The following is an 18651-nucleotide window of genomic DNA, read 5'->3' on the forward strand; positions in this document are numbered from 1 at the left end:
ATTAGCGTAAACAATACTTTTGATTAGAGTGTGACCTGTGACGAATTTAATTATTATCGGAGTTTTTTTCACATGAATTGGGGACAACGTTATTCAACAACTAGTTTAATCACAATTTGGAAAATACCTTGGGAAATTAGTCTTTGAACCAATTGTTTCTTATTTAGGGTAATTGCAAGGCTTTACCCAAAGTTGGGTTTTTTTGTTGCGTGACCGGTTCTTCGAACATTCGGTTTTAGACAAACGCATCAAATAATTACAACTAAAACTTAAAACTTGTTTTGGCTAGCTCTAGTTTTAGCCATGTCTTAGCTAAATTTTGTTTGAAAATTTTGGAAAAATTGTCCAGAATTTTTTTCAAATTGAATAAATGGATAACTTAAAGTCGAAGCCTAACCAAAGTGGAAATAAAAAGAAGGAATTGGACTAGTTTCGGTATTTATTTATACCATCATCAGCAGTCAAAACATTTTAAAAAACACAGGATAAAACGACGTAAGAATTTACATTTACGTGTTTTTTAAGAACAAAACAATAAAAATGTTACAAATTATTAAAATTTTTTCAAAAAGAAAGAAGGTTACATCTTGTCGAGTTGAAAAGTGAAATGTAAAAAGCTTTTTATTTTTTTATTAATTCCTTCTTTTTATTTCCACTTTGGTTAGGCTTCGACTTTAAGTTATGCATTTATTCAATTTGAAAAATTTAACCTAACTTTGAGATGGTCAACTCCCTCAACTTCCCCAAGGAATCAGAATTTTTTTGTAATTTTTTTGAAGTTTGGTCGGGTCCGCATTGTGTATTGTTAGTTGCATATAAAAAAGCTACGGAAATACTTTTTTATTAATATTGATATTACCTACTCTACTTATTTAAAATTTACATAATATTGTAACCGTTCGGGGGTCTGGCCTTGTCAAAATATTTAGTTTTGAGGTGATCGTCTAGAGATTGTTTGGAGGACCGCTACGTTGTCGTGTAGATTTGGAGATTCGTTATTTCAAGCACTGTGTGTCTGGGAAAGGAAAACGCAAAGAGTTCGGCCCAAAATGTTTATTCACTAAATTTACAGTCATTGGTGATAGTATGCAACACGTTATACAATTCAGAAGTGAGTATAGACAACAAGTTAAACACTAATCCTAGGCAACCAGCTAATCGAGTGTTGAATCTCGGAGAACTGAGCGGGAAATTTGAATGCAAAGTTGATTACTCGGACCCAACCTGGTGATTCTAGAAAGACGGTTGCAAGAGGGACTCCCAGAGGTTCCGACCACCGTGTGCTCTCCATTCCCTAACCTTGGGTATACATCTCTCCCCAAGCCCCGGGGGAAAAGCTAGGCTCTCTTTTGAATTGGCATGTTTTGTAGTTGGGCCATTGCACTCACTGGGACTGCCGAGGTCTTTTTCCCTAGTGTGATGGCAAGTTCCAAAGGGAGACAGAAAGATAGTTACTACTCAAACATGCAGCCAAATTAAGCCTTCGTAATCAACAGTTTGTTTTAATTAAGCAAAAGAGCTCTCGTCAAATTCAACACGTACATATCACGTGCACCTAACTAAACTTAAGTATTTTTACAGTAAGCGAAAGTCTAGTAAAAATAAAATAAATGACAAGAAAGGATTAAGTTTGCGCCCTGTGGAAAAGAATAATTAACGCTCTGTAAAAGAAAAGATTAATTAACGCTCTGTAAAAGAAAGGATTAATTAACGCCCTGAAAAAGAAAAGAGTTAGATAAAGATCCTCCCCTGAGACTTCCAACCGTTGAAGGTGGTGATCCTGGTGGTGTGACGAAGAGTTTGCCTCTGTGAGACCTGGAGGTATCTCTCGAGGTACATTTCACCGTTTGGCGCTCAACCCGTCGCAGACAAAGAAGCTGCCATGGTGAAAAACCCCAGCTGAAAGTTGAACCAATCTCATCTTTTGAAGAGGCGCTCAACCCGTCGGAGACTAAGAAGCTGCCTGAGATTTTCGTTCAACTCCAGGAGAATATTTCTCAATCAATCTTTCCAACCCGTCGGCGGGAGAGATTGATCGGCTTCGCGAGTTAGTTGGCTCAACCCGTCGCAGACAAAGAAGCTCAACAAAACTGGCGGCTGGTGCGCTCAACCCGTCGAAGACAAAGAAGCTGCACCTGAATTAAGTTGGTAACTGAATCAATCCTTTATTTGAAGTTGGCGCTCAACCCGTCGGAGACTAAGAAGCTGCCAAGGATTTACATCCAGCACCAGGAGTTACTCCAAACAGTCTTTCCGACCCGTCGGTGGAAAAAATGAGTTTGGAACGCAAAGCTAGTTGGCTCAACCCGTCGAAGACAAAGAAGCTCAACTACAGCAGTGAGACGAGTGCAAGCGTTGTCTCCGAAAAGACGTACAAACACTGTCTGATTTTCCTCTTCCAAGCGGCAACTATTTATAGGGGTTGCGTGACGTCACTGGTTCTGTGGCCTACGTGACTAACAAGAAATATTGTTTAAAGTTGATAAACAATGCGTTAATATCTTCGAAGGATTGACAGGAAGTTTGCAAACGTCTCTGGGTGATGTCGAGATGTGATAGAATCGACGTATTTATTCCTCAATCGCCAATTAATTAATAAAAGCGTTTCCACGCGGAATAAAAGAGCTTTCTTCGGGTTTATTCTGCTTGATTCTTGATAATTTTCTCGTGTCTTAAGCTGAATGAGGTTTGGAGTTGTATGTTGAATGAAGTTTGCAGGTTTGATTCAATCCGTGACGATTTTGTTTGATATAAAATGGGGATGAATCGAAATGTACCTCAAGCGGTATCAAAGATCGGCGATTTCGAGCTTAGGGCTTCCTCTTGTGAATTTGATTTAGATTAGGTTTTTCCCTGGTTAGTAATGCAGAGAATTAACGATTTAATAAGGGTAAAACAATAGAAAAGTCCGCCATCTGGAATCAGCTTTCTCCCCTTGGAATTTGAGGAATGTGGTGTTTTTCAGGCCCTCGCTACCTGCTCTTTTGTTTCACATCCGGTGGTTGGGTAAAATCGTCTCTTCGAGGGTCGAAATGTGACGCAAAGAAGCTTCTCAACTTGTATTTTAAAACGTTGTGAGATTTTTGATGAAGAAAATAATTTAAATATTGAATGCTTGGCTCGTTAAATGGAAAAGAAAAAAAAAAGAGAAAAAAAATTGTGCTGAAATGTTGGTTGCATAAGGTGTAAAGGCCCGAATGGTCTCAGTCTCCCCTGCTCGTTGTACTGAAAGATGAGAAGGAAAAGATAAGAAACCAGGAACTTCGAAATTTTTCAGTGGAACGAGGGTGAATATAACATGGAGGTCCGGTCCTTGTTGGAATTGGAAACGATCCCAAACAGATGATTTGGCAAGACCCTGATATCTCGCAAAAATTTGGAGATGATTTCAATTGGTTCCTTTCTTCGATTGCTTCACCTCAATTCAACTCCCCTGGGATTCGGCACCGGGCGTTGATTCAGTTCGTTGGTGGTTTCCTCCTCTTGGTGTAGCTTGCTCCCCTGATTGCGAAAAGATCCCGGTTCCTTCTCCCGGCAGTGGCTGTATTTTCGGCCTTCCCTTCGTCTTGGTCGTGATACTCCCCTGATTGCAAAATTCCTTTCTGGAAGTCCCTGTGCCTTTTCCTTTTCTTCCCACTGCTTGGAAAATGGTTTTCTTTTCTTCTGAGGCCCTTGTGGACTGATCTCCTCTGTTGTAAAATGGCTTCTGTTTTCCCTTGGAGACCTTGTGGATTTGCTCCTTTCCCAAAATTCTTGCGAATTCCTGACTTCCTTCGAAGTCCTTGTGGGTTCTTGTCCTTCTCGGATTCCTCGTGGCGTCTGGTCCTTTTTCTGAGTCCTTCTGGAAAATGGCGGCGGTGTCCTTCTCGATGTTGATGCATCGGCCCCGTGGGTTGGCTGAAGGTCCTGCCGGTGGTGGAGAACATTGCTAGCTAAATTCCCTGAAAGGTGGTTAAAAAACTGAAAGTCGAAACTTGTCTCCAAAGAAGCTGGTGATCCGTGGCTGCATTCCCTAGAGAGAGAAACATTTACCCTAACTAATAATTTCAAGTGAACTCCATTAGCGCAAATTTCCTTTCCTTCAACACACAGTTTTAAAGCTTGAAATCCTGGTCACGGCACCACTGTAACCGTTCGGGGGTCTGGCCTTGTCAAAATATTTAGTTTTGAGGTGATCGTCTAGAGATTGTTTGGAGGACCGCTACGTTGTCGTGTAGATTTGGAGATTCGTTATTTCAAGCACTGTGTGTCTGGGAAAGGAAAACGCAAAGAGTTCGGCCCAAAATGTTTATTCACTAAATTTACAGTCATTGGTGATAGTATGCAACACGTTATACAATTCAGAAGTGAGTATAGACAACAAGTTAAACACTAATCCTAGGCAACCAGCTAATCGAGTGTTGAATCTCGGAGAACTGAGCGGGAAATTTGAATGCAAAGTTGATTACTCGGACCCAACCTGGTGATTCTAGAAAGACGGTTGCAAGAGGAACTCCCAGAGGTTCCGACCACCGTGTGCTCTCCATTCCCTAACCTTGGGTATACATCTCTCCCCAAGCCCCGGGGGAAAAGCTAGGCTCTCTTTTGAATTGGCATGTTTTGTAGTTGGGCCATTGCACTCACTGGGACTGCCGAGGTCTTTTTCCCTAGTGTGATGGCAAGTTCCAAAGGGAGACAGAAAGATAGTTACTACTCAAACATGCAGCCAAATTAAGCCTTCGTAATCAACAGTTTGTTTTAATTAAGCAAAAGAGCTCTCGTCAAATTCAACACGTACATATCACGTGCACCTAACTAAACTTAAGTATTTTTACAGTAAGCGAAAGTCTAGTAAAAATAAAATAAATGACAAGAAAGGATTAAGTTTGCGCCCTGTGGAAAAGAATAATTAACGCTCTGTAAAAGAAAAGATTAATTAACGCTCTGTAAAAGAAAGGATTAATTAACGCCCTGAAAAAGAAAAGAGTTAGATAAAGATCCTCCCCTGAGACTTCCAACCGTTGAAGGTGGTGATCCTGGTGGTGTGACGAAGAGTTTGCCTCTGTGAGACCTGGAGGTATCTCTCGAGGTACATTTCACCGTTTGGCGCTCAACCCGTCGCAGACAAAGAAGCTGCCATGGTGAAAAACCCCAGCTGAAAGTTGAACCAATCTCATCTTTTGAAGAGGCGCTCAACCCGTCGGAGACTAAGAAGCTGCCTGAGATTTTCGTTCAACTCCAGGAGAATATTTCTCAATCAATCTTTCCAACCCGTCGGCGGGAGAGATTGATCGGCTTCGCGAGTTAGTTGGCTCAACCCGTCGCAGACAAAGAAGCTCAACAAAACTGGCGGCTGGTGCGCTCAACCCGTCGAAGACAAAGAAGCTGCACCTGAATTAAGTTGGTAACTGAATCAATCCTTTATTTGAAGTTGGCGCTCAACCCGTCGGAGACTAAGAAGCTGCCAAGGATTTACATCCAGCACCAGGAGTTACTCCAAACAGTCTTTCCGACCCGTCGGTGGAAAAAATGAGTTTGGAACGCAAAGCTAGTTGGCTCAACCCGTCGAAGACAAAGAAGCTCAACTACAGCAGTGAGACGAGTGCAAGCGTTGTCTCCGAAAAGACGTACAAACACTGTCTGATTTTCCTCTTCCAAGCGGCAACTATTTATAGGGGTTGCGTGACGTCACTGGTTCTGTGGCCTACGTGACTAACAAGAAATATTGTTTAAAGTTGATAAACAATGCGTTAATATCTTCGAAGGATTGACAGGAAGTTTGCAAACGTCTCTGGGTGATGTCGAGATGTGATAGAATCGACGTATTTATTCCTCAATCGCCAATTAATTAATAAAAGCGTTTCCACGCGGAATAAAAGAGCTTTCTTCGGGTTTATTCTGCTTGATTCTTGATAATTTTCTCGTGTCTTAAGCTGAATGAGGTTTGGAGTTGTATGTTGAATGAAGTTTGCAGGTTTGATTCAATCCGTGACGATTTTGTTTGATATAAAATGGGGATGAATCGAAATGTACCTCAAGCGGTATCAAAGATCGGCGATTTCGAGCTTAGGGCTTCCTCTTGTGAATTTGATTTAGATTAGGTTTTTCCCTGGTTAGTAATGCAGAGAATTAACGATTTAATAAGGGTAAAACAATAGAAAAGTCCGCCATCTGGAATCAGCTTTCTCCCCTTGGAATTTGAGGAATGTGGTGTTTTTCAGGCCCTCGCTACCTGCTCTTTTGTTTCACATCCGGTGGTTGGGTAAAATCGTCTCTTCGAGGGTCGAAATGTGACGCAAAGAAGCTTCTCAACTTGTATTTTAAAACGTTGTGAGATTTTTGATGAAGAAAATAATTTAAATATTGAATGCTTGGCTCGTTAAATGGAAAAGAAAAAAAAAAGAGAAAAAAAATTGTGCTGAAATGTTGGTTGCATAAGGTGTAAAGGCCCGAATGGTCTCAATATTTGTTATTATTATTTTATATATTTTTATAATAACGTAGTTAATATGATTATCTATTTATCTTAATATCTAATTGATTTCAAAATATGCCTGTGACATATGTAACCAATAATACACACGTAAAAAACTTGCTAAAGAATAAAAACTGTAAGAGCCAGATTTTAGAAAGTAAAATTAAGATTTATTTGAAGGAAAAAGTTTGCAAAAAAACAAAAAAATAGCACTAGACGTTGGATTGGGTGATTTTTTAAAAACGAGCATTATCTCTAAAAATAGGCAAAAAAATAAAAAATCCTGGAACAAATTAATTTTTATTTAAAAGTTTAATTCCTTATTTTTTTGGATAGTAAGATAAAACTCACATTTATTTTGTAACAATTAATATTTTACATCTATATTTTCGGACTCATCTTTCATTTTCTATGACACAACCCATGTCATACATTCAATAACAAAATTTTCTAAGCCAAACTATTTAATAATTTTTGTTGGTTCCGGCGTTAGAAGCCTCTTAAATGAATATCTAGGACTTAGTGATGAGTCGTTCCACAGAAATAACTTTTCCAAAATATATTAAATTCTTAACTATAACAACTATTCCGTTTCATAATAGATTACATAAAAAAGTATTAGAAAAAATGTCACATTTATTAATTTTATTATTTATTAATTATTATTATTATTATTATTTATTAATATTAACATTTAATTTTCAAAAAATACTGAAGCTTTTACAATGCCAAATAGGGTTATATTATGTATATGTATAACATTTAAATAAACAAAAACAAATTATTTACACAATTAAAAAAGAAAAAACATCTTTGTTAAGCGACTCCTCAGTAGATTACAAAATTCCTTGTAATCACTGCGAAAAATATTTTATCGGCCAAATAAGACAAAATTAGAAATAAAAGAACAACATAAATATAATTGCAAATTTTGGAAATAAGTTATAATTAATTCACTCTATTCAATAATTTAATTTACTCATATTTGTTTAAGCGAATTACCTTTACAAAATTACCGCCATATAAAGTGCTCGTTAAATGTAATTTTCGCATATAATAATTAAATAAATATTAATATAAAGTAAGACCCTTAACGAGCATTTTTAATGACTGTGACTGTTTATTTTAATATTGTACGTCTGTATTTAGGCAAATTATTATTGTACGCCACAAATGCATTTGCAGCAGTATTTAAAATTCAAAATTTATGCTAAATTTCCATGTAGATTCCCTGATAACTGAGCTTTACGTTGACATATTATTGTTTGATTTATGATAAAGTCCTTGGCGGAACGCTTTATTTTTTCCAAAGTGAAAATAGTGGCGAAGGTGTGAACAGCGGCAAGCTCTTGCTGTTTTAAAATGCATAACTCAATTTAACGTTTTGCCCATCAACTGTTGTAACAGTAATGAATTTTTAATCTCCTATTTGTAGCTCACGTACAAGTTTATTATTCATATACACATGCTGAGATAATGTAAAGTTTCATCATCTAGCACTGTAATCTTCTAATTAAATTTAAACGCAAAAACACCGCAATTTCGCTTTGTTTTGTTTTCGTTTTTATTGGGTACATGTCGACGAAAGATAAGAGTGATTTATCATTCCGGTTCATAAACCGAATATATTTTCTTTGTTGCGGCGTCACATACAGTGCGGACAACAAAGGCACTTTCGGAATATTGCGTGCTCAATTGATTTGCTAGTGGGGTGAGGTCACAAATTGCTAAAATAAGGATTTTCTTTATTGTTTTTTCACTACTTATATTGAAAGGTACATCGCTATTATAAAAATCAATTCCTAAAATAAATAATTACAAGGGTATTTTTTACAAAATCATGAATAAAGTTACACGATATGTACACGCTTATACCATGATTAAAGTCATGCCGAACGAAACAAACTTCCTAATTCATTAGTGGTATAAACGCAGGCATACCAAGGACAGAAGCTACCCCTACAATATGCAAACAATTAAGTTAAAATATCACTTGTTTCAAAGACCCCCGCTTCCAGGGTGTTAGTACATTTGGAGACAAATGGAACCAAATCACATCAAACTATGAGGCCTATGTGTTATTCTAAAATTGTCCGAATCAATACAGCACGTTTGGATTTTGAACAAACAGGTGCTGTTTGGTTGCAGAAAGCAATTTAAATATTGCGGCTTTCGTTGGTAATCTCCGAAAAATTTCGCTCGCTACTGTTTCCAGTTAATTATTTCTGGAATGTGGAGGATCCAATAAAACGCTCGATCGCAAAAACCAAACAATTTTGTACTTTGTCGTTTATTCGTTTCATAATTTAGGGCCGGTGCCAGTGATTTGCTCCCACATTTCAAAGTCGTTTCTTATGTACAATAAATTCGATGGAAATATAAACTTGGAATTGATTGGAATGGGGAAGCAGGTCAATTGATGCATTTTTCATCCTGTGACAACAAGCAACAAGTCGCAAGGGCACGACTATAATAAAAAATAAACCAAATTCTTGCCCAAGTTAGGTTCTGATGAACACGATTGCGGTGAAATTCAGCTGTTGCTTTCGATCGATTCATTTATTTTAGTTATATTTTATGCAAATCCACTCTTGCCAGAAACAAAAATAACTGTAGGGTGAATCAACCACGATGATTGATTAATTTTTTCTGTGACAAGTTGATTTATGGTACTCAAAACTACTTTATATCAATGTAAAAAAGGCGTCTGGTTACCTGCCTTCACCTGCATATTTACATGGCGTTGTAAAATTTATCTCCAGACGCTTCAGAAAGCCATCAAGTTTGGCGAAACGTTTGGTAAAGATTGCGTTAAACTATTACATCATTTATGGTGCCATAAAAAGGGAATTAAGGCTGAAAAATTCGTTACTTTTTCAAGAGAATTTGCAAACTTAGTCGATAAAATTACTGTTTCTTTTAAGAGTGCGACAAAGTGTCACCATAAATTATTTCACTAAGCTAAATATTGCGGAAAGAAAATTTATGGCGGCCGAATGCTGCAGCCGTTATAATGAACCTATTAAACGCAGCAAAAGGAAGATTAATACGAAAATTAAAACGATTCTTTTATTATCATTACCGTATTTTTCAAAGTATTACTTCAGATTAAGTTTTTACGAGTGTTTTGGATAACAAATGGCAAAGTGACTGTCCCACTTTTCCACTTTCGTTTGAAGTGTTTCAACAAAGGGTAAAAACGATGAAAGAACCGGAAAATACGTTTTGTTTATTTAAAAAGCTAAAGGCTTCAATTTTAACACCACTACGATCATCGAAGATGAAAATAAAAATGACCGCTGCAACTTTTTGATGATTAAAAACCTAAATTCCTGTTTTTTAAATTTAATTTTGAATAAATTAACTTGTTTTTTTAAGGAGAGACTAAGGGCCGGTTTATAGAAAGCTTCATTAAATTTTAATTCGTTGTTAAAAGTCAACAACGTGAATGCACCAACCAAATGGCTTTAATTTGGTCATGTGATCAGTTAATCACGCATTTAATTGCGCATTAAGTTAATGACGCTCCTTAGGGCCGGTTTATAGAAAGCTTTGTTAAATTTTAATTCGTTGTTAAAAGTTAACAACGTGAATGCATTAACCAAATGGCTTTAATTTGGTCATGTGATCAGTTAATCACGCATTTAATTGCGCATTAAGTTAATGACGCTCCTTAGGGCCGGTTTATAGAAAGCTTTGTTAAACTTTAATTCGTTGTTAAAAGTTAGCAACGCGAATGGACCAACCAAATTGCCTCAATTTGGTCACGTGATCAGTTAATTACGCATTTAATTGCGGATTAATTTAATGACACTTCTATAAACCGGTCCTAACATTATTTAACGAAATTTCTCAAAATTTTTTTTCAGCCAAAAATAATTAAATTCAAAACCAAACACTCACAATTGAAAGTCAAAAATAATAATATATTGATTATACAGAGTGTTCCAAAAACGTTCGACCTTGCAATAAATATTTTTTAATGTAATACATAATTTTTATTATTATATTTCGATTCAGAAGCATAAATTTATGCTAATTACGCGTAATAATAAGAAGGAAGAAAAAAGTTATTTTTGCAGACCGGCTTAATGAAAGTATACTGAGAACTCATCTAATTAGGTCGCAAATGTGTTGCTTTTCTGAAAATTTTCAATAAAGGTCAAAAATGACTCTGACAAGTTAATTGTTTGCAAAATTTTTTTCAGAGAACTGAAAACTTATGTAATACTTTAGTCATTATGTTTGCTTAAGTTTAAGAACATTTTTATTTTGTCTTTTTCTAGCATTTTTATGAAATTTTTTATGGCCTGATTGATTTGCTCGCTTTATGAGGAAAAATTCACTTCTTCACAAATTTGAAAAATCAGTAAAGAATTTTCCTCTAACAAGGCCAAATGTTCTCAATTTCAAAAATTGGATTAAAAAATGTTATGCGTTTATTATTATAACGTATTTATTTGCGCACAACGTCTTTTTTTAACACCAGACGACCTTGCATTAATACATTATTGCGCCCTTTCCGATGAAATTGAATGGAAGCACAGCACCAGCGACATGACTCAGTTTGAATATCCCAATCAAAAGTTTATATTTCCCCGAAAATAAAAAGACTATTCACCTATTCACCTACCTAGCCATGACTCTATGAATACTCAGTAATAATTTGAATAAATGCGATATGAAGGGGATTCGAATAAAGTCCAAATGGTCAAAGTTACTCTCGCACAAACACAAACTCGTTATAATGATTCCAACGGTTTTCTTCGGCATCGACTCCTGGTTTGGGTTCAGCTCCACATCCTGCTGTACCAGATCCACAACTTCCGGCCAATTTGAAGCCCTGTTCTATGAGCATGTCGAAAGCTTGCTCCAGAAAGGAATGTTTCAGGAAAAATCGGGAGGTGTATCGTTCGGATTGGCCGTGGTCTGGGTCTCGACTTTCGTTGAGGGTTTCTCCGAAGACGTCGCGACATAACGTCACCCTTCCGCTGACAAGGATGCGGGAGAGTTTGCGGAATTTGACGTCAGCTAGACCGTCTTTGCCGAACTGGAAGCTGCCGCGGTATCTGCGAGAAAATTGGAAATTAACTGATACCATAATTAAATTAGCTGGTCAGAAATAAATAGACAACAAAAATGAAATCGCTGTTTCAATATGTTCTGAAAAAAATAGCAAATTTAACACTCTTAACAAAAATAACTAAACAAACTAAATACATATAGAAAAAGAAGTAAATAATTAAATAATTATTAGAAACTGAATTTTTATCACTTTTTAAATTAACTTAAAAAAATGTTGTGTTATTTACTAAAATTTGATTAAAATAATGCTATGCTTATGCAAGGGCTCGTGAACCTTCAGAATTAAAAAATAGTGCAATCGTAAAATAGTTATTTATTTAATGAGTTTGAGTGTAAATCGGACGCTTTATTTCACGAGTGGAAACGAGTGGTTTATCATCCACGAGGCGAAATAAATGAACCGATTTACACAAAAACGAGTTGATTACAACATTTTATTCTTCGAAATAGACACAGCAAAGCTTAAAATTGCTTTAAATTTGTTAAAAATAATCTGACGTTTCGTACTGAGAAATGCCAAACAGTCAAAACTTCCTTACACAGGAGAAAAACCGTAAATTTTGACAGTGTCGAAGAATGAAATAACAATTAATACAATTAATATTTCTAACTGAAAAATAAAAAAATTAAAAACTTAAAAATACGTAACTTTAACCCTAAAATCTAAAAATCGGAAATAAAAAAGCAAAAAAATAGTGAGATTGAAATGCTGAAAAACTAAGCGACCAAAAACTGAGAAAGTAGAAAAACTTTAGGTAGAGCTAAAAAAGACTAATAAATTGAAACATTACATTCTGAATTAAAAACCAATACACCAAGAGACTGAAGAGCCAGAGATAACATGGAAGAGCTAAAAAACTAAAATATTAAAAAACAAATAAATCTGGAAGCTTAAGCACAACCTTTGGATGTTTAAAACACATTTGTTACAAGTTAACTTAGGAATTAAAAAAAATATAAGCATTTTTTTCAAGAAAAAGCATTAAAAACTGCGGATTAGAGAAGTTCCCTAAGGTCCAATCTCTAATAAAAAATTTACATCAATTGCACTCTATTAGAACTAAAAAAATCAACTTAAAAAAAACAGAAAATAGGATAACAAAAAAAACAAAAAAAAATTTGTTCGCCTAAAGTCTTTCTCTAAACAAATGGCAAAAACTGTATAACTTCATTGTATTGTAAGAGAGAAATCTTTCACATATTGCTATTTTAAACTTCGGTAATAAGTAATCAGGAATATTACGTACAGACACTTGATGGCAACACTTCCTTAAATAAAATAATTCATACACTAACAAAAAATTATTGCTTGCTTGGTCTACCGTCAGCAAAACCAGTTATTTTTTGTGATACTTGATGAAATTTTCTGAATTGGTAAATAAAACGAGAATACGACTGTATTTTTTGTTACTGATATTTGGATTGATAGACTAGGCATGAATAATAAATATAATAAAATCATAATTTAAACCGTTAAACACCTATGATAACAACTTGTTTTCAATCTGTCACCTAAGAATGAAACAAAATATTTTGTCGAATCTATAAAAAGATAATTTTGCACTTAAAAGAGTGATCTAAGATGTCAAAATTTTTAAAAAACGATACTTTCAGAAACGACATTGTTATAGACTTGGTTATAAATTATTTTGTCAAAAATTTTTGATAAGACAGATATTATGGATCTTAAATTAGAGCTTGCATTGGGATTTTTAATTTTGATTAAAGGACGCACTAAAGCAGTCAACAATAACAACTATTAACGTTAAATTTTGTCGAATTGCATACTGAAAAAAGTAAAAAAAAGTAAGTCCTCAAAATAACCAATAGTAATTTTTGCAAGCAATTCCAACTATTTTCTACTACATTGGTGCATAAACAGCTAAGTATATCTATAACGTTGTCTGCATCTATTCCTCTTTAATAGCCTATTTGAAGGCATTAGCAAAGTTAGAGAGCACAGCATCTATTTTGTCTGTTTAGATATTTTCATTAAGGTATCGCATATCGTTCTCATTAAATGTTATGGCATCTACCTACTGGTATCGCTATCCTACATTATTCGCAATCAGCTTTTATCAAGTGATTCAATACGCACATCACATATCTCATTGACGAAACAGTTGCTACAAGATATAAGAAACCGTTAATAATTCTGGGCAATCCTACATTTTTTGTTTAACTATTAAACACACTAATTAAGAAAGTTTGAATTTTCTAATTAACACTTCGTAATAAGGCTTCGAACGAATATCGTCGCACTTAATTACGGCAAAGGTTTTTTATTTTTGTCGAATTGAGGCTTTTCTGCCAAGTCAAGCCGACTTTCCTTTAACAACAAAAGCGTGAGTGGAAAGTGTGGCAAAATTTACGGAAGTTAATTCACTCCACTAGGATGTGAAATCGGGAAGAAAATTGCACACACACACCAGTGTCAAGTAAATGTTTCCGAGTAAAAATAGGTGGGTTTTAAAGTATGTACGTGTGAGACGAGTTTTTAATAACGATATTATTTCTTAGGAGTGACGGTGTTTGTGCAAACATCTGCTTGAATAGCGCATTATTGATGACTATTGATGCCTTTATTGTATTATTGATGTGGATTGTGGAGGCAAAACGTGGCTTTGTTTACGTAGGTCACTCTACATACCGCAGTAATACGGTGGTATTGTTTGTACCGATTTGCATGCTCTGTGATTTAAAATGTACACATTTGTCTGAAATTTTATGCTGTTTGCTTGACCTAACGATTTACGAAATAAAACATCTGTTAAAATATTATGCTAACATACAGTTAAATAAATATTGTACTAAAATTTACCAAACAATGGTGTATTATATTGTTTAAACAAATTTTAATTTAAAATGTTGTTGCAAAAATGGTGGATGCGCCGGGTCAATCGGCTAACCCACAAACAGAATTTAATTTTGGTGGTTATTTTGGGTAAACAACAATGCCCAATTGATTTTTGCTAGCGCTAGTTGTTATTCTGATCTCGAGCAGTCATGCATCTGAGGCTATAAAAAAGAACGTTCGAAGAGCATTACAACATCTCGATTTTATGACTTCAGGTGGACAAATCAATATCCAATGAATACTGGTTACTGATTTTTGAAGAGGAAACATAAAATTTGAACATTCAATTCAGTCATGCTAGTCGAAAATTAGAAACGTTACGTAAGAAATAAAAACAAATACTTTATAGACTTGTTTACGAATCCAAAAAGGTAAAGAATTATGCACGTTCTTTAGTACACAGGTTGAAGCACTTTTAAAAATAGAATTGCATGACAAAGTGGACTAACTCTTCCTCACATGCAAATTTTTACTGGTCAGTTGGAACAACATTTCCAAACATGAAAATTTTTTGCAACTTGCTACAAATAAATAACCTAGAAAGTATGCAATATTTTAATACAACTAACGTACAGTAAAGCTTGTTTTGTTTAAAATATTCTACTTAAAGTTGGAAATAATAAAACAACATATGTTTCCCGATTGTAAAATATAAAAATTTGTTTTGTCTCTTTATACCTATAGGTAGCTCAGGGATGCAGGCGTTTCATTATTATTTCATTCTTTACGCGGAAATGGAAAAATAATATATTTCGAGTTTCGACTTTTGTTAGACACTTCAAAACATTCGTTTGAAAGCTGTAATAATATATTGCCTATTGATCGTATTGCTTTTTTATGCAAAAGGATTTTGTTGTGAAGTGTGTATGAGCACGAAACAATTATGTAATTACATGGAAGAGTTAGTTATTATCGTCGATAATAGAGCTGTATAAAATTTAAAATGCTTTTTGTTTTTACCCTTTTATTAAAAAAATATCAGATAACTATTTATTTTAAATGGACAGGAAAAATCACTTTGTTAAATTGAAACTGCAGTAATAGTGCAGTCCTAATTTTGTACAGTTTTTTTAAAACATTTGTTTGCAAAAATGGTTCTTGTTTTAATTACTCGTAGTTTGGTGTAGGGAAAATCAATGCAAATATTGTTGTGACTTGTTTTGTTTCCAATAAATAATAATAAACAATTTCTATTTAAAAGCTTGATATCAGTTACGAGCAAAGTGGCTAAAAGCCCACTTTTGCTCAAATGTAACACTTTAATAAAACTTAAAATGATCCATCACCCTTTTATAAAGTCATATTTTCCCAGCTGCCACAATTTCGTTCATACAATTGTGTTTACAAAAAAGTTCGTTGTACTCGTGAATAGTTTTAAAATTATTGTATAGGTTGTGAGTTTTCCACGAAGCAGTTAATAATTATGTATATGAACGCTAGCTCGCACAATGCTTTTTAATAAAATTTTATTATTGTGAGTCGTTTTTGATCTTATTAAAGCTTTTGTTTTTTATCTTTTAATTTAAATTTTAAAATTTAAAAATTTCTTTACTTGTAGTTTTTTAAAAAAGTTGGTAAAGTATATTATTACAATTTAGAAAATTATAACACAGATAAAGTCAAATATTATTAGAAATTTTAAGAATCTATATAATTTAAAAATTTTTGTCACAGGTAATTTTTTATGAGTTTAATACAATCGCTCCACAGCACTTCACAGCAATAATTTTCTAACCTTTTGCTATGTTGTATGTTTAGTTGGGATGACCTGAGTTGAAAGGATTTATGAGTTAGTGATTTACCAAAGAAATTATATCTGGATATTAATAACCTTATTTGTAAAAGCCATATTTACTCAATGTAAACTTGTGTTTTTTTGCCTTATACATTTGTTAAGTTTGACCAAATTTTTATGTCCATTTTTATCACTAAAAAAAAACATTACAATATAATTTTGTCAAGTTTGGCACAAATGGTGGATGCGCCGGGTTAGTAGGTCAATATAAAACTTTGCCAATTCCCATTATAGTCACTTTCAAACTTATTGAAATGTGTTTACAAGTTATCTTATCTTTGACTTAAATTCCCGCATCAACTACAGACAACTCAATTACCCTAATAAACCTACAAGAAATAAATTAATTTTAACGAAATGACACAAACATGTGCTCACTTTTTGAATAACATTTAAGGCAATTTTCTTATTGTTGCTTAAAACTAAAGCAAGAAATTTACGAAAAAACTTGTTTAAGCTATGATTAAGCTCGTGCTTGTTAGTGTAACATCAACAACATGCTCTAAAACTACATTTGTTTAAAAGTTTAAAGACACTTGATACTCAATTTTAAAACAGCCTATATGTAATGTTTTGCGAAAAAGTACAGATATTTTAATCACATTAAGCAATAAAAATAAATTAATCTGTATTTTTTCTAAAAAAATATATTTCTTTGTGAAATTACTAGCTTCCAAAAGTTACTCCAAAAGATTAATTTACATTTTTATTCAGTAAAAAAACTTATTGAATTTTTGTAAAATTTGAGATGCATTCTTTATTTTAATAAGTAAACAGTGCAAACTCGTAAAACATTGGACTACAAAGCCTCACTTACATAAATATAGACCCCCTCATATAGACTTAAAAAACCTATTTATTTACCAAAATTTTTACATTTGGACAGACTGATGTTTCGCTAACTATCGTACCATTATCGGTTACAGTTAAAAATTACATAATTTACAGTTAAACTAATATATTGAATCTTATTTTTAAAATTTTAAAAATTAAAAAACGCTTAAAAAATCCTATAAAAAATAATTATCTGTCTTTTGATTTAATAATTGTTGTTTAAAGAATTAATAAAGTGTTGCTGTAATAATTTTGAAATGCCAAAGGTTGGTTTCAATATATTAATTAGACTGACAAATACGTAATTTTAGTAACCTTATTTGTAAAAATCTAAATTAACACGATGAAAACTTGTGGTTTTTTGACCTATACAATTGTTATGCTTGACCCAGTTTCTTATGTCTATTTTTTTAGTAGAAAAAAACATCAAAGTGTAATTTTGGCAAGTTTGGCACTGATGGTGGATGCGCCGGGTTAGTGGGTCAAGCTGTAACTTGGCCAATTTCCATTATAGTCACTTTCAAACTTATTGAAATGTGTTTACAAGTTCTTTGACTTAAAATCCCGCATCAACCATAAACAACTCAATTACTTTAATAAACCTTCAAGAACATGTGTTCACTTTTTACCCAACATTTGAGCCATTTCTCTCATAGTAACTCAAAACTGAAGCAAACAATTTCCGAAAAAACTTGTTGGGCTTTAATTAAGCTCGTGCTAATTAGCGTAATACCACCAACATGCTCTAAAACAACATTTCTATCTCTCCTCGCGCACAGTACCCGACGGTGATGACTCCCGCCGGCCTACTCCTGCTCTCGCTGGCGATGGCCTCCACTAGCCCCGGAAGTGCGTATTTCTCCGCCTCCCTCTTCAACCGCTCCCTCTCCCGGAAGCACTCCGGCAAAACCACGGTGCCGTCGCGTAAGAAATCCAACACGTACCGAAACAGCACGCCGTCGCGATCGAGGAAATATCGACCCTTGGCATCCTGGGTGATCGGCTCCCTGCCGGTGAAGATGGCGTTCAGCTGGGAGTCGGGCTGGCTGACGAGGGTCTTGAGTGTGGTGGTGTAGAGCACGCCGCCGATGTTCAGTTCTATCACCGATGGGAAATCGCACCCCGACATGCTTACGGAGAGGCTGCTTGGCCCAAACTGGGGATGCGAGGCAGCGAAAGCCTCCCCTCTCTGCTCGGGCATGGCGGAGAGAGACGACGAGAAAGGGGTTTTAAATTATTTTATGGAAAGATCAAGTTTTTCGGACGGGGACTGTCAAAGAGGCTGCGAATCGGATGAATGGAGGTCAGAGTTAAATACTTTTTTATTTAAAGTTAAAGGTGAAAATTTGAGAACTTTGCCGGATTTTTTTTGTACAGAAAGGTATCAGTCGGTAATCATTAAAAGTTTGTTTTTTCACGAAAAGTTAGAGCAGGGAAAGTGAATATTAGCGATAAGCCCCAAGAATACTCGTTAACAATGTAAGTATGGTAGAACATAACTTAATCGCTTTTATTAATTGTATTTAAATCTCTGAAGCCAATTGGATCGTTTGTTGTAAAGCTCAATTCTAGCGTTTCTTTTTTTTCAGTTTTGTGATTGGTCGAAATGTAAAGCCCAAATCAAAA

General features: G+C 34.7%; 1 protein-coding gene and 1 long non-coding RNA gene across 2 annotated transcripts; one reads left to right on the forward strand and one right to left on the reverse strand.

Annotated features, from left to right (window-relative positions):
* Positions 1-4492: 4492 nt before the first annotated feature.
* On the forward strand, positions 4493-5875 carry LOC135265917 (uncharacterized). Its single transcript, XR_010333787.1, has 2 exons — positions 4493-4539; positions 4606-5875. It is a non-coding gene; the product is annotated as an uncharacterized LOC135265917 (long non-coding RNA).
* A 2307-nt stretch (positions 5876-8182) lies between these two features.
* Ktl (Kctd12-like) lies at positions 8183-18241 on the reverse strand. The gene is made up of 2 exons (XM_968939.4): positions 17808-18241; positions 8183-11523 (listed from the first exon to the last, which is right to left on the reverse strand). The coding sequence occupies exons 1-2, from the start codon at positions 18224-18226 to the stop codon at positions 11172-11174; spliced, it is 771 nt and encodes a 256-aa protein (XP_974032.3). The 5' UTR covers positions 18227-18241; the 3' UTR covers positions 8183-11171.
* Positions 18242-18651: the final 410 nt, after the last annotated feature.

Source organism: Tribolium castaneum, chromosome 4 (genome assembly GCF_031307605.1).
Source record: "Tribolium castaneum strain GA2 chromosome 4, icTriCast1.1, whole genome shotgun sequence".
In the NCBI taxonomy this organism is placed as follows: domain Eukaryota; kingdom Metazoa; phylum Arthropoda; class Insecta; order Coleoptera; family Tenebrionidae; genus Tribolium; species Tribolium castaneum.